This window comes from Scyliorhinus torazame, chromosome 4, assembly GCF_047496885.1.
Source record: "Scyliorhinus torazame isolate Kashiwa2021f chromosome 4, sScyTor2.1, whole genome shotgun sequence".
Classification (NCBI taxonomy): domain Eukaryota; kingdom Metazoa; phylum Chordata; class Chondrichthyes; order Carcharhiniformes; family Scyliorhinidae; genus Scyliorhinus; species Scyliorhinus torazame.
In genome coordinates, this window is record NC_092710.1 from 62,907,912 (window position 1) to 62,923,502 (window position 15,591).

At 46.6% G+C, this 15,591-nt stretch overlaps 1 protein-coding gene across 1 annotated transcript in view; it reads right to left on the reverse strand.

The window, feature by feature from the left end:
* LOC140410259 (NACHT, LRR and PYD domains-containing protein 12-like) overlaps positions 1-15,591 on the reverse strand; it is a 124,440-nt gene that overhangs the window by 24,436 nt on the left and 84,413 nt on the right. The window contains exons 9-11 of the mRNA XM_072498226.1: positions 6,044-6,229; positions 2,325-2,495; positions 971-1,141 (exon numbers count right to left, since the gene is read on the reverse strand). Coding sequence (XP_072354327.1) covers positions 971-1,141; positions 2,325-2,495; positions 6,044-6,229 — 528 coding nt within the window. The remainder of the gene's footprint in view (positions 1-970; positions 1,142-2,324; positions 2,496-6,043; positions 6,230-15,591) is intronic.

Here is a 15,591-nt window from a genome sequence, read left to right on the forward strand (position 1 = left end):
TACGGAATAATGGACAGGGGTTTATTTATTTAAAAAGTGCTCAAAATATATCAAAGGAAAATATTACAGATGCGGGAACCCCAAAATAAAAACTGAATTTGCTGGAAAAATTCAGCAAGTCTGATAGCTTCGGTGGAGAGAGAAACACAGTCAATGGGCGCGATCCAACAGCCACACTGTTCCCAAAAAGCAGCTTGCAGCGGCACAGCATGACCAATAAAAGCCAGGAGGTCCCGCTCCCGGGATTTACCCGGCTCTCAACTCCTCACAAGATCCAACGCGATTTTGCGAGGCATTGCGATGTAAATCCTGCCCATTGTGGGCGGGATAACTTTTTGGCAAATCTGCATATTAGAGCAAGAATGTAAATCTCACTCGAATATGCAGATTCCCGAGGTACCTGAGGCTTTGGGATTCATCCCCTTTGCCTCGGAGACCTCAGGCGAGCGCCGTTCAGCACTGGTCTCCATAAAGGGAACCAGACGGAAAGGCACTCGTGGGGGTCTCGCAGGAGATCGGGGCCCCCCAGCTGCATGCCCTTTGGGCAGGGTGATGCCCTGGCACTGCTGGTGCCACTTGGCCGCCCTGTAACTGCACCTGGGTGCCAGTCTGGCACTCCCATGGCATCCCGATCTCTCAAAATACTGGGGAGTTCTTGGCCGCGTGTTCATCTCTGAGGCCCCTTATACAACTCGAGTCTCGTTGAATGACCATGTTTTTCTCGGTGCTGTGAGTGCCGGGGGGCTAAACGCTCTCACGATGGGACTTTGTTCCCATTAAGTTGAATCAAGCCCAATGTTTCACATCCAGATGAAGAAGCTCCGAAGAAATCATTGGGACTCGAAACGTCAATTCTATTTCTCGCTCCACAGATGCTGCCAGATCTGTAGTTTTTCCAGCCGTGTCTGCTGATAATATACTATTAGACATTTGAGTTATTATAAACACAATCTCACAGTCTGGTACTTACTTCAGCATCTGTATTTTACAGTCTGGGTTCCTCAGAGCCGCAGATTGTACTTGCACTCCTGAATCTCCCAGAGTATTAGAACTCAGTTCCAAATCCGTCAGTGGCTGATTTGTACTGCCTGTTAAATTGAGCTCCTCAGCACTTGAACCGGTGAGTTTGTTACGACACAGGCTGGGGATTCGAGAGAAAAATGACAGAAATTAGGGTAAATTCACAGGTTTTTCAAGAGCACCATTATTGACAATAGTAATGTACACCGAGACATTTAAGAAATGCAACCTCCACATATATTGAAGGAATATACTATTGATGCTCTACCTCTGGACCATAAGTAGAATACACGCAAAATACTCAGGTCAGGGAGTATCTGTGAAGACAGGAACAGCTAACCGAGTGGGGTGGGGAGAGAGGGGGGGGGGAGGGGGAGGGGTGGGGGGGGGGGGGAGAGAGAGAGAGAGAGAGAGAGAGGGAGAGGGAGAGAGGGGGAGAAAAAGAAAGATAAAGGAGATGATATGGGGCAATTGTCCATTCAGGGAGTCCGGGCAAGGGATGCAAGAGATAAATGTCCAGATGTGTTGCTATATGTGTGATGCAGGGTGAAAGGGAAATTGGTTCAGTTTCATCCCCACCCAGTTACGTCCAATGTCCAGGCAGAAGCATTTGCTATCAGAGGTATATCAGTCTCTCTGGGGAGGGTCTCAATCCATCAGAGTTCACTCCTGCACTGCCACAAGTGTGTGGCTAAATGCAGGAGGCCTCTATATGGAGACATGATAGGACAGTCAGGTTGTCACCAACACATATTAGTGTGTGTCGATGATGGGTGAGTAACAATGGGAATTCATGTGCTTGCAGAAGAGAGCAAACAATGTCAGGGAATGAGTCAAGTAATGTGGCATCATTGACCTTGCCGTCTTTATGGCAATGAAATATGAAGCACTGCCTCTGGGAGACCTTGAAGCAGGAGAGACAATTCCTGAAAGAGAGATGGCTCTGAAACTGAGAAAGAATGGTGTCTGTCTCTCTCTCTCTCTCAATCTCTGTCTCTCTTTCCATCTCTATATCTCTCTCTAACAGACCCAGGGCTGTTGTCACAGGGGAACAACCATCCACCTCTGAGAACCAGTGTGCACGGTCACATTATTCCCTCTTAGGCTCGACAGAAAAACCTGTGGGTCTCACATCCCACTATCGATAGTAAATGCAGTTTTTCATGTTAATAATATGACTGACACTAATAATAATAGACAATGTTTCTTTATTATACTAATAATATTGTGCATCATATATTATTGGACTTCCATATCAGAGCATCATCTATTATAAACATAATTTCTCATCGTCTGGTACTTACTTCAGTTTCTGTATTTTACAGTCAGCATGCCTCAGCACCACAGACAGTAGTTTCACTCCCGAATCTCCCAGTTTATTATCACCCAGATCTAGCTCCATCAGTGACCGGTTTGTACTGAGAACGGAGGCGAGATCCTCAGCACAAGAATGTGCGAGAGCATTGTGATAGAGACTGGGGATCAGAGAGAGAGAAAAATAATAGGAATCAGAGTACATCAGTGTTCTGAAGATCACCACTAATGATAATAGAAATGTACAATGTATTCAATGCCAAAGTATTCAAGAAACACAACCTCCATGTGTATAGAAGGAAATTCTATTGATGCTGTAAATAGAAAGTTTGGAATCCCTACAGTGCAGAAGGAGGCTATTTGTACCATCAAGACTGCACCGAAAGTCCACCCTGCACAGATCCAATCCCCGCCCTTTCCTTGTAACCCCACCTAACCTTAACATGGCCAATCCACCTAACCTGCACATCTTTGGACTGTGGGAGGAAACCGAGCACCCGAAGGCAACCCACGCAGACACGGGGAGAAAGTGCAAACTCCACATAGGCAGTCACCCTAAGTCGGAATTGAACCTGGGTCCCTGGCGTTGTGAGGCAGCAGTGTTAAACTACTGTGCCACCTGGAATATAAGTAGAATAAGCACAAAATACTCAGCAGGTCAGGCAGTATCTGTGAACACAGAAACAACTCACATTTCAAGGTCAATGAGCTTTCATTATAACTGGGAAGAAGTAGCAAATTAACAGGATTTAAGACACAGGGAAACAGTTGGCAGGGGGTGGATGGGTCGTGAAAAAGAATGAACAAAGTGGAAATGGAGGCGCCATTAAATAAGAAAGGGATGACTGTCAAGACTAAACCACATGTCCTTATCCTGAGTGGAGGGGCATGGGATGGTCAATGGCTCAGGAATGGAGTGAGTGTCGATGAAAATAATAGCTGTGATTTTATCAGAAGCTGTGAAGTCCAACATGGGGGTTGGAAGCAGGCATTGTGAATGTGTGGGCATAATTTACTGCCAGAGTTGGATAATTAAGGTCGACTGGCAACGTGGGGGTTTGGGGGGGTTGGTGGGGTGACTCTGCACTCATGGAGCCCAGGCAGAGAAAGTCCTAATTCAGGTAATTCTTGCATCATCTTTAAAGGGAGGCAACATTACTTGCAAATGCAACAGCTCTGGAGGGACTGGAGAGTGAGTAAAGACCTGAAATGGCAGAAGGTAGATCATGGGGAGCCCCTCGATTCGCCTCCCTAGAAGTTTGCCTCCAGGCTGCTCGGGTTTGAGGGAGGTCCTACTCCCTTGGGACAGGAGGAGGAGATCAGCATACCAAACCCAGAAAATCTGTTTGGAAATTGTTAAGGAGGTGAACAGACTAGGGGCATATGGTTGCCGTATCGCCCGAGAATAAATGTTCTGGTATATATGTGGCGAAGGATGAAAGTGAAGGTGGTATAAAGTTAATTCACGCCCACCATTAGTAATGCCCAGGCAACAGCATTGGCTGTCAGAGGCAGGTCAGCCTCTCTATGGAGGGTCCGGTCAGTCAGGATTGACTTATGCACTGTCGGATTCATGCAGGAGACATCTCAATGGAGACATGACAGTCAGGCTGTCAAATGTGTGGCTAGTGTGTGTCTTTGATGGGTGAATAACAATGGAAATTGCTATTATTGCAGAAAAGAACAAACAACGTCAGGGGATCAGTCAAGAAGTGTGGCAGCATTGAGCTTGCCGTCCTTATGCCACTGAAATATGAAGCATTGCAGCTGGGAGACCTTGAAGCAGGATGGACAATCCCCGAAAGGGAGGTGGCTCTGAAACAGAGAACAAGTGGGTTAATGGATGGTCATCGGAGAGCCTGTGATGAACAAAAGGTATATTGCTCCTGTGTCCATCACTGGTCAAAGAGAGTACACCAAAGGCAATGTTGCAATGTGCATTGCCCTCTAAACACTCTTCTCTCTGTCAAAAATCAAGGGCAGGATAGTCGCCACAGCTGAGGAGACGGAAAAACCTCAAGATTGTCAAAGAGGTGAATAGAGGTGAGGCATGTGGTTGTTGTGTGGTAAAAGGAACAATGTCCTGATGTGTTCTGGCTGGGTGAGTGCAGAACACAATGTTAAACCTATCGCCTTCTGTGTGACTATGGGAGCACAGGATATCAACGAATAAGCCAAATAAGCCCAGGCATTGGCGATGTTTGGTTCTTGATATCCTAATGAGGCATTGGCACTGGAGGCTGGGTGGGTCAACACCGATGGCGAGATGGGTTATGCAGCTGAGAGTGAGAGTGGCCAAACAGATGATCACTGGAGAGCCTGTAGTGAACACAAACATAGTGCTTGCGCGCCTATCACTGGTCACCGAGATTAGTCTGAAGGTGGTGTTGGAAATTGCAATGCCTTCAAATCGCTCTTCATTCTTTTGTAAACTGAGAGATGCTGTGACTGGCAGACAGCCACAACCTCTGAAGCAGGAGGAATCTCCGAACGAACCTTCAAGACTGCACTGTCACATTATTCCCCCTCCCTTTCCACCTCAAGAAGGTATTGACGGGCTGCATTCAACTACTGCAGTCCTGTGGGCTCCAGGATTTTGACCCAGCAACAGTGAAAGAACAGCATCCCTCGCACAAAGAACAGTGAAAATCTGGAATTCAGCAGGGTTCAGTTCCAGTTATCTGCCAGTCGCACTGTGCAGAAGTCAGCTTCCACTTACAAACAAGAGACCGCTACTGGACTGCGAGTTACAGAAAAGATGAACTCAAATCAAGAACGGCAAAAGAACTATTGCAAAGCTCACAATTTCTTTCATCTAAAGTATATTTATGTAAAAGAAAATCAGCAGCTCGCTGTCAAAATGTCATTATATATTTACTGCTCTCTTCACCGCCAAACTGCCACTCTGGATCTGCCACATTCCTGGTGCCCACTTCTCCTGCTGTCAGGGCCACACTCCCAGATACCAGTCCTCGGTTTTTTCCTTTCTCAGGCTCCTGCGGTGCGTACTGTAGCTACACCACGGTTGGGAACCACTGACATAAAGTAAGTATGAATAATGTATTTTGTTTTCTCTCATCATTCTGCTCTCTGACAAATCACTCTGAGCGGGAAATGGAGGAGCAGGATCACATTATTCCGCCACCCACAGGAGGCAAAATATACTCTTGGACTGACATGCCATAACCTGGGAACCAGTTAGAAAAATAACAGGATTCAGAGTAAAAGCAGTTCTCTTTTAAATTATATTATCATTAACACTTATAATAATGGACTGTGTTTTATTATTGAAACAGTGCTCAAAAGATATCAAAAGGAAAATACTGCAGATGTTGGAAATACAAACAAAGAAATGTACAGCACAGGAACAGGCCCTTCGGCCCTCCAAGCCCGTGCCGACCATGCTGCCCGACTAAACTACAATCTTCTACACTTCCTGGGTCCGTATCCTTCTATTCCCATCCTGAATAATCTGAAATAAAAATAGAATTTGCTGTAAAAACTCAGAAAGTCTGAGGGCACCTGTGGAAAAAGAAAAACAGAGTTAACATTTCGAGTCCGTATGAAGATGCTCTGTCGAAGAGTCAGACGGACTTGAAATGTTAACTCGGTTTCTGCTCGATCTGCTTCGTTTATCCAACAATTTCTGCTCAAAATATATTGTTAGCTATCCAGTTATTATAAACACTTCGCAGAGTCCGGTACTTACTTTAGTGTCTGTATTCTACAATACGGGTTCCCCAGTGCCACAGACAGTAGTTTCACTCCTGAATCTCCCAGGTTATTGTGACTCAGGTCCAAATCTGTCAGTGACTGGTTTATATTAGTTATATCACTAATGCGAGTGGAGACGAGACCCTCAGCACAGGAATCTGTAAGAGCGGTATTATCCAGCCTGGGAATCAGAGAGAGAAAAAGAACAGGAATCTGAATAAATCAACAGTATTTCCAAGAACACCATTTTTGACAATGGCTGGAATTTTCTGGACATTCATACCAGCGGGATTCTCTCGTCCTGCCGGCAGTGGACATCCCTCGTGTGCGTTTCCTGACAGTGTAGGGTGGCTTCAATGGGAATTGCCACTGACAATGGCAGGAGCAAAGAATCTTGGCGCCAGCGAATGGCACGCTGCTTCCCGCCGCTGAGAAACACACATAAGAACTAGGAACAGGAGTGGGCCACCTGGCCCCTCGAGCCTGCTCCGCCATTTAATGAGATTATGGCTGATCTTTGTGGACTCAGCTCCACTCTCCGGCCCGTACACCATATCCCCGAATCCCTTTATTCATTAGAAAGGCATCTATCTTTTTCTTAAAAACGTTTAAAGAAGGAGCCTCAACTGCTTCACTGGGCAAGGAATTCCAGAGATTCACAACCCTTTGGGTGAAGAAGTTCCTCCTACACTCCGTCCTAAATCTACCTCCCCTTATTTTGAGGCTATGCCCCCTAGTTCTGCTTTCCCTGACCAGTGCCTATCTATTCCCTTCATAATTTTATATGTCTCAATAAGATCCCCCCGCATCCTTCTAAACTCCAATGAGTACAGTCCCAGTCTACTCAACCTCTCGTCATAATCTAATCCCCTCAACTCTGGGATCAACCTAGTGAATCTCCTCTGCACTCCCTCCAGTGCCAATATGTCCTTTCTCAGGTAAGGAGACCAAAACTGAACACAATACACCAGATGCGGCCTCACCAACACCCTATACAATTGCAGCATAACCTCACTAGTCTTGAACTCCATCCCTCTAGCAATGAAAGACAAAACTCGATTAGCCTTCTTAATCACCTGTTGCACCTGCACACCAACTTTTTGCGACTCGTGTACCAGCACACCCAGGTCCCTCTGCACAGCAGCATGTTTTAACATCTTACCGTTTAAATAATAATCCATTCTGCTGTTATTCCTCCCAAAATGGATAGCCTCACACTTGGCAACATTGAATTCCATCTGCCAGTCCCTAGCCCATTCACCTAACCTATCCAAATCCTTCTGCAGACTTCCGGTATCCTCTGCACTTTTTGCTTTACCACTCATCTTAGTGTCGTCTGCAAACTTTGACACATTGCACTTGGTCCCCAACTCCAAATCGTCTATGTAAATTGTGAGCAACTGCGGGCCCAACACTGATCCTTGAGGGACCCCACTAGTTACAGGTTGCCAACCAGAGAAACACCCATTTATCCCCACTCTCTGCTTTCTGTTAGTTAACCAATCCTCTACCCATGCTACCACTTTACCCTCAATGCCATGCATCTTTAGTTTATGCAGCAACCTTTTGTGTGTCACCTTGTCAAAAGCTTTCTGGAAATCCAGATATACCACATCCATTGTCTCCCAGTTATCTACTGCACTGGTAACGTCCTCAAAAAATTCTACCAAATTAGTCAGACACGACCTACCCTTTGTGAACCCATGCTGCGTCTGCCCAATGGGACAATTTCCCTCCAGGTGCCCCGCTATTTCCTCCTTAATGATAGATTCCAGCATTTTCCCTACAACCGAAGTTAAGCTTACCGGCCTATAATTACCCGCTTTCTGCCGACCTCCTTTTTTAAACAGTGGTGTCACGTTTGCTACTTTCCAATCCTCTGGGACCACCCAGAGTCTAGTGAATTTTGAAAAATTATCACTAGTGCGTTTACAATTTCCCTAGCCATCTCTTTTAACACTCTGGGATGCATCCCATCAGGGCCAGGAGACTTGTCTACCTTTAGCCCCATTAGCTTGCCCAATAATGCCAGAGGATCCCGCCCAATTTCAATGTACAGTCGAGACATTAGAGAAACACATAGAACAAAAATACCATTCATGCTCCAAATATTGAATATAAGTAGAATAAGCAGAAAATACTCAGCATGTCAGGCAGTATCTGTGAAGGCAGAAACAGCTGACCTTTAAAGTTTGATGAGCTTTCATTAGAACTGCGCACAAGCAGCAATTTTAGACACAGGGAAATTGGTGGTGGGAGTATGGGTCATGAAAAGAACAAAATGGAAATGGAGGAATGAATGAAATTATTAATGGGATGATGGACAAGACAAAAGCACAGGATCTGCATGTCCTTACCCTGAGTCACTGTGAAGGGGCATGGGATGGTCCGTGACTCAGGAATGGAGTTTGTGGTGGGGATGAAGATAATGGCTGTGATTTTACCGGAAGCTGTGAAGTCCCAACATTGGGATTGGAAGCGGATGTTGTGACGGTATGGTCAGAATGTACTGCCAGAATTGGATCATTAGGTTGACTGGTAACGTGGAGGTCTGGAGTGAGGGGTCGGGTGATGGTGAGGGGAATTCCTCATTCAGGCAATGCATGCATCATCTTTAAAGGGAGGCTGCAGTGCTTGTAAATGCAGCAGCTCTGGAGGGACCCGCGAGTGAACAGAGACCTGAAATGGCTGACTGAAAATCAAGTGTAGCCCCCCCCGCCGATTCACACACGCTTCCCTGGACGATCTGTTCTCGGCTGCTCGGGCACAAAGGGAGATCCTCTTCCCTCAGGACAGGAGGAAGAGGGTCAGCATGTAAATCCTCGAAAATCTGGATGGAAATTGCTTTTCGAACATGGTTGCAGCGTGGCCGAAGGATAACTGTCCTAATGTGATCTGACATATATGTGAAGAAGGATGAAAATGTAATTGAAGTTTCAGTCCCACCCAGCCACTGACAATGCCCAGGAGCAGTATTGGCTGTTGGAGGCATGTCAGCCTCTCTGTGGAGGGTCTCAGTCAGTCAGAGTGGGCTCTTGCACTGCTGCACGTGTATCGATGCAGACAGGAGGCCGCCATGTGTAGACATGACGGACATTCAGGCTGTCACTAGCATAGGCTTGTGTGTGTCTGTGAAGGGCAAGTTGTTGCAAAGTTTGCAGATGATACAAAGGTATGTAGTGTTGAGGAAGTGGGGAGGCTGCAGAAGGACTCGATGGGCCGAATGGCCTCCTTCTGCATTGTATGATCTATGTAGAAGGGCAGGGATGTATTTTTAAGGTTTTATAAGGCTCTGATCAGACCCCATTTGGAATATTATAAGCAGTTCTGGGCCCAGTATCCAAGGAAGGACGCGCTGGTCTTGGAGGGGGTCCAGAAGAGGTTCACAAGAATGGTCATTGGAATGAAGGGCGTGTCATATGAGGAGCGGCTGAGGACTCTGGGTCTCTACTCAATTTAGTTTAAAAGGATGAGGGGGGGGGGATCTTATTGAAACTTAAAGAATACTAAGAGGCCTAGGTAGAGTGGATAAAAGCAAAATACTCCGGATGCTGGAATCTGAAACAAAAGCGAAAATGCTGGAAAATCTCAGCAGGTCTGGTAGCATCTGTAGGGAGAGAAAATAGCTAACGTTTTGAGTCCGATGACTATTTGTCAACATCTAGATAGAGTGACGTGGAGAAGATGCTTCCACTGGTAGGAAAGACTAGAACCCGAGGGCACAGCCTCAGACTAATGGGATCATCCTTCAAAACTGAAATGAGGAATTTCTTCAGCCAGAATATGGTGAATCTGTGGCTCAACACGGCCAGGCGAACTCTGGGGGAGTCAGTCATGGCATTCCTGATGCGCCTATTGAAGCTGGCCGAGCATTGCGACTCTACGCCATCCCTTCCAGAGGCCATATCACGGAGTGTCTATGACAGAGATAGATAGTTTCTTGATTAGTAAGGGTATCAGGGATGACAGGGAGAAGTTGGAGAATGAGGACGAGAAACATATCAGCCACGATCGAATGGCAGAGCAAACTCATTGGGGCGACTGGCCTAATTCTGCTCCTAAATCCTCTGGTCTTATGGGTAACAATGGAAATTGATGTGCTTGTAGGAGAGAGCAAACAAAGTCAGGGGATGGGTCAAGAAGTGTGGCAGCATTGGCCTTGCCGTCCTTACGCGAATTAAATATGAAGCACTGCAGCTGTGTGACCCTGAAGCAGGATGGACAATCCCTGAAAGGGAAATGGCTCTGAAATATCAATTGTGTGGCCTAATGGATGGACAAAGGAGTGTGCCGGGTGACCAAAAACATTGTGCTTGTGTGTCCAAAGAGAGTAGTCTGAAGGAGAGGTTGTAATGTGCATTCCCCTCTTAACACTTCTCTCTTCAAAATCAAGGGCTGCTGTGATTGCGGGATAGCCGTCCATCGCGGAGGAAAAGGGGAACCCCAAGATTGTCAAAGAGGTGAATAGTCGTGAGGTACGTGGCTTAAGTGTGGACAAATGATGAATGCCCTGATGTGTTATGGCCAGGTGAGTACAGCACACAATGTTAAACATATAACCTTACGTGACCATGGGAGCACAGGACATCAAGGAATAAGCCAAGATATTGGCGATATCCAGATCTTGATATGCTAATGAGGCACTGTCGTTGGAGGCCGAGTGGGTAAACACTTAGAAAGTTTTCACAATCTAAGGAGCACAGCGCAGAGATGCCCAACAGCTGATGGGGCAGTGGTAGCCGAGGCTACTCTGAACACTGTGCAGGACAGGACAATATCAAGTTTCAGGCAGCATGGAGGCGCAGTGGCTAGCACTGCTGCCTCACGGCGCCAAAGTCCCAGGTTCGATCCCGGCTCTGGTTCACTGTCCCTGTGGAGTTTGCACATTCCTAATTGGTCCTGAGAGTTGGTCGTTACGTAGGGTACTTGAACTGCTTCAGTCCATGTGGTGTAGGTACACCCACAGTGCTGTTACGTGCACCTCCAGGATATTTAAGGAATAGTGAAGGAACGGCAATATATTTCCAAGTCAGGATGGGGAGTGACTTGGGGGAAAATGTCCAGGTGGTGGTGTTCCCATATGTCAGTAGCCCTTGTCCTTTTAGATGGTAATGGCTGTGGGTTTAGAATGTGCTATTTGCGTGTTTTTATGAAAATATGATCATAATCCTTTAAATCCGGAATTGAGAACTAACTGATTTTAAATTTCAAATCCATCATTTGTATTGGTATTATAAGAACTCATTTCATCAGGACATCTACCAGAGCCTCTGGATTATCACCTCGGTGCCGTGAGGCAGCAGTGCTAGCCACTGTGACACCATGCTGTGACACGGTCTCCCCTTCATCCAGTATCAAGTCTTAAATCCAAATGGGTAGTCTGCAAAGATCAGCGACTTGGTATTTCCTCAATACATAGACATTGTGACAGCTTCCTAGGAACCAGGCACAGACATGAAGGATCTATTCACAGTGGTCACAGGCCCAGTTGTACATTGAACAACTGAAAGTCTTTCCTGTTGATGAAGTCTGCTGTTTGCTCTGTGGGAGCCTGGATGGCCTTGTGTGTGTAATCGTTGACATTCTGCAACTGAATGAGGGAATCCAACGGTGGTCCTGAATCCCTCAGCCTGACAGTGTGAATCAGTGTTAGTTCCTGCATTGGCTGGTCCTCTTGAAGACAGCACTGGTAACCATCTTGATGCAGTGAAGAGCAACACACTGCAAACTTCCACAGATATATCCAGAGCATCTTTGGAATGATCAAAGGCTGAGTCAATGAGGACCATTGCAAATGTCTGCCCTGCCTCTTCAGGCCATCTCACTGCTCCTGTATTCTGCATATTCAAGCTCCAAGTCAACGAGGACACTCAACCACTATGGCAGCCAGGTTTGTCTTTGCTCCAAACAGTTACTGCCGCTGCACAGCCAGTAACATCCACCCTGCCAAAGCCATGCTTCTTTTCAAAGTCGGTAGTCCCGGCTGGAAGATAGGTGCTGTGTGCCGCATTGTGGTCTTTACTTTTGTTTGCCTCATAATTCTTAAACCTCATAAACCTTTGTTTAACTCCTGAGAATATCATACTGACCACGAGAAAAAACTGCTGCTACGATTCTGGACATTTGGACCGCATTCCTCAGCACATGAGCAAGGTCAGAGCAAGTTTAAAAACGCTGCTTTTTGGGAAGCTTGAGGCTTTTGACGCAGTATACTGAACGGATGGGGTATATCGTTTTGGCGAATGCGATTATAGAAGACCAACAAAATGTTATAGTGCTGACCGCTTGCAGATGCCCAAACCTTTAGTGTGATCAAAAGCCTTACCTGCACAGTGGCCCCAGATTCAAGGACCTTTAATGAACTTGTGAGCATTCGTAGCAGGCCATTATGACCCCAAACTATTGGTATCAGTACAGAGGTGCAGATTCAACACGGCCGGGCGAGCTCTGGGGCAGTCAGTCACGTCATTCCTGATGCGCCGACGCAAGCTGGCCGAGCATTGCGAATCTACACCATCCCTTCCAGAGATGCTGCAAGACAATGTTATGTTTGGCATAAACAACATGACTCAACGTAGGTTTGTTGGCAGAACCTTCTTTGGACAAGATGCTTGGAAGTATCCCTCTCGCATGAAAACACTGAGAAGGGAATCCAGGAATTCCAGGTCTCCATGGATATGGAGGTAAATAACATTGGGCGCCCCCATTCTGGCGATTAACACCCCTCCAAGAGCAGAGTCAATGGGACGCAGTCGATACCCGAGCAACGGCATGGTCTGACCCATTGGCCAAAAGCCACTGCAGCCCAGTGAGACATCTCCCTTGAGCTCCAGGAGGATGACTTACGACGATGCTGCACCAGTGATCGCAGGAACTGTGGGGACTGGGAAAGTTAGAACCGTCCATGAGCATGTCACCCTGGTCGGCGGACAAGTCCATCCAGAGCCAGGGCTTTACACTTAGCACAACCCGAGGAGGATAACTGCATGCAACTAAACTGCATTACGGCACCAAAAGTAGCCTCCATTAAGATCATAATCCAGGTAAATGGCCACCCACGAGAAATGGAAATTGACAGAGAGGTTGCGGTCTCAGTCATTAGATAGCAAACATACCAGAAAGTCCATATAAGGATCCAACACCTGGGCCGAAGGGACACTACGGTACGATTGGCTACCTTTACCAGAGAACCATTGTCCATCATTGGAACAACGACGACTCCGGTTGCCTAAGGGCAGCGGTCAGTTTGTCTGTCACTGGTGGTGGTTCAGGGACCTGACCCATTTTGTTGGGCCACGAATGGCTGCAGAGGCTCCGCCTACATTGGCAGCAGTTCTTTAAAATGGGTATGGGAGGATTGTACGAGGTCCTGGGAAAATACCCAAAAGTTTTCCAAGATGGATTGGGGAAAATAATGGCCAAAATTTACATGGACCCAGAAATACAACCCAAGTTGCCCAGTTTCATATGCCCTGCTGTCGAAAGTGGACGATGAGCTCAGCCGACTGAAAAACATGGGGATTATTTGCCCAGGTCAGTTCGCGGAGTGGACAGCACCAATACTCAAGGTTCTGAAGCCGGAGAAGACCGCCTACCTGTGGGGCGATTATAAAATGACGGTGAACAAGGCCTCCTGGTTGGATGAGTACCTAATGCCATGCGGAGACCTGTATGCGAAGTTGGATGGAGGTAATTTCTTCTCTAAGTTGGACATGAGCCATCCATGCCTCCATCTGGAGTTGGATGCGGATTCCAGGAAATATGTGACCATCAATACCCACAGGCGACTGAATAAATACACCAGACTTCCATTTGGAGTATCATCCACCTGGGCGATCTTCCAGATGGTTATGGAGAACATCCTTCAAGGGCTCCCAAGGGTGGTAGTATACTTAAGACAAGGTCTTCATTACCAGGACCAACAGGAAAGAACACCGAGGCAATGTGGAGGAAGTCCTATACCATTTCTCGGAGGCAGGCATCCACCTAAAAAAGAACAAGTGCATTTTCCAGACGAAAGAGGTCACATACCTGGAGTACATGGTAGACAAGGATGGTTTGCACCCAGTGGAGGAGAAGGTTCGAGCCATCAAGAAACCCCCATGCCAGAGAATACGACAGAGCTACAGTCGTTCCTAGGGCCATAAACTGTCATGGAAAATTAATTCCAAATTTGGCAACCATATGGGCACCACTATATGCACTCCTAAGGAAACATCAGAAATCGGCATGGAGGACGCCACAAGAGGCATTTGCCAAAGTAAAATGACAATTGTCGTCCTCGGGGCTGTTAATGCATTATGACCCTTCCAGACCCCTCCTAATCACTTGAGAAGTCTCCCCATATGGCATCACGACGGTGTTACTCCATCAGATGGATGACGGGGCAGAGAGGCCCAACAGTCTATGCGTCGAGAATCGTGGCCAAGGAAGAGGCAGGTATACTCAGATTACAAAGGACTAGACGTGATCGTCGCAGTCAAAAGGTTCCATCAACGTGTTTAAGGGCAACACTTTGCAATCATCACGGACCACAAACTGCTACTCAGCCTTTTCAAGAAGACAACGCGTACCACCGATAGCGTCGGCCAGGATCCAATGATAGGCACTACCGTCGGCAGCGTGTGAGTATTTCTCTGAGTTTTGCCTTCTGCTCTGAGAAGCCGGGAAAGTGTTGGGTGGGAGAGGGAAACATTAAATGGCGCAGGATTGCATTATGTCCCCCCACACACAAAGAAAAACCTACTCTTCGATTGACATCCCATAAGCTGGAAACCAGTTAGAAAATTAACAGGTTTTACGACACAGGGAAATAGGTGTGGGGAACATTGGTCATGAGAAAGAACAAAGTGGAAATAGAGTCATTAAGTGAGAGAGGGATGATGGTCAAGATAAAAGTACAGAATCTCCATGCCTTTATCCTGAGTCACTGTGGATGTTCAGTGGCTCAGGAATGAAGATGAAGATAATGGCTGTGGTTCAGAATAAAAGCAGTAGTCTTTTAAATTGATATCATCTTTGACCCGGATAGTAATGGGCAGTGTTTAATTTATTAAAGCAGTGCTCAAAATATATTGAAAGCAAAACACTGCAGATACAAAGAACAAAGAAAAGTACAGCACAGGAACAGGCCCTTCGGCCCTCCAAGCCCATGCCGACCATGCTGCCTGACTAAACTACAATCTTCTACACTTCCTGGGTCCGTATCCCTCTATTCCCATCCTATTCATGTGTTTGTCAAGATGCCCCTTAAATGTCACTATCGTCCTTGCTTCCACCACCTCCTCTGGCAGCGAGTTCCAGGCACCCACTACTCTCGGTGTAAAGAACTTGCCTCGTACATCTACTCCAAACCTTGCCCCTCGCATCTTAAACCTATGCCTAGTAATTGATGCTGAAACCTGAAATATAAACAGAATTTTCTGGAAAAACTCAGCAAGTCTGACAGCATCTGTGAATAGCGAAACAGCATTTATGTTTCAAGTCCATATGAAGAAGCTTTGAAGGAATCATTGGGATTCAAAACATCTATTCTGTTTCTCT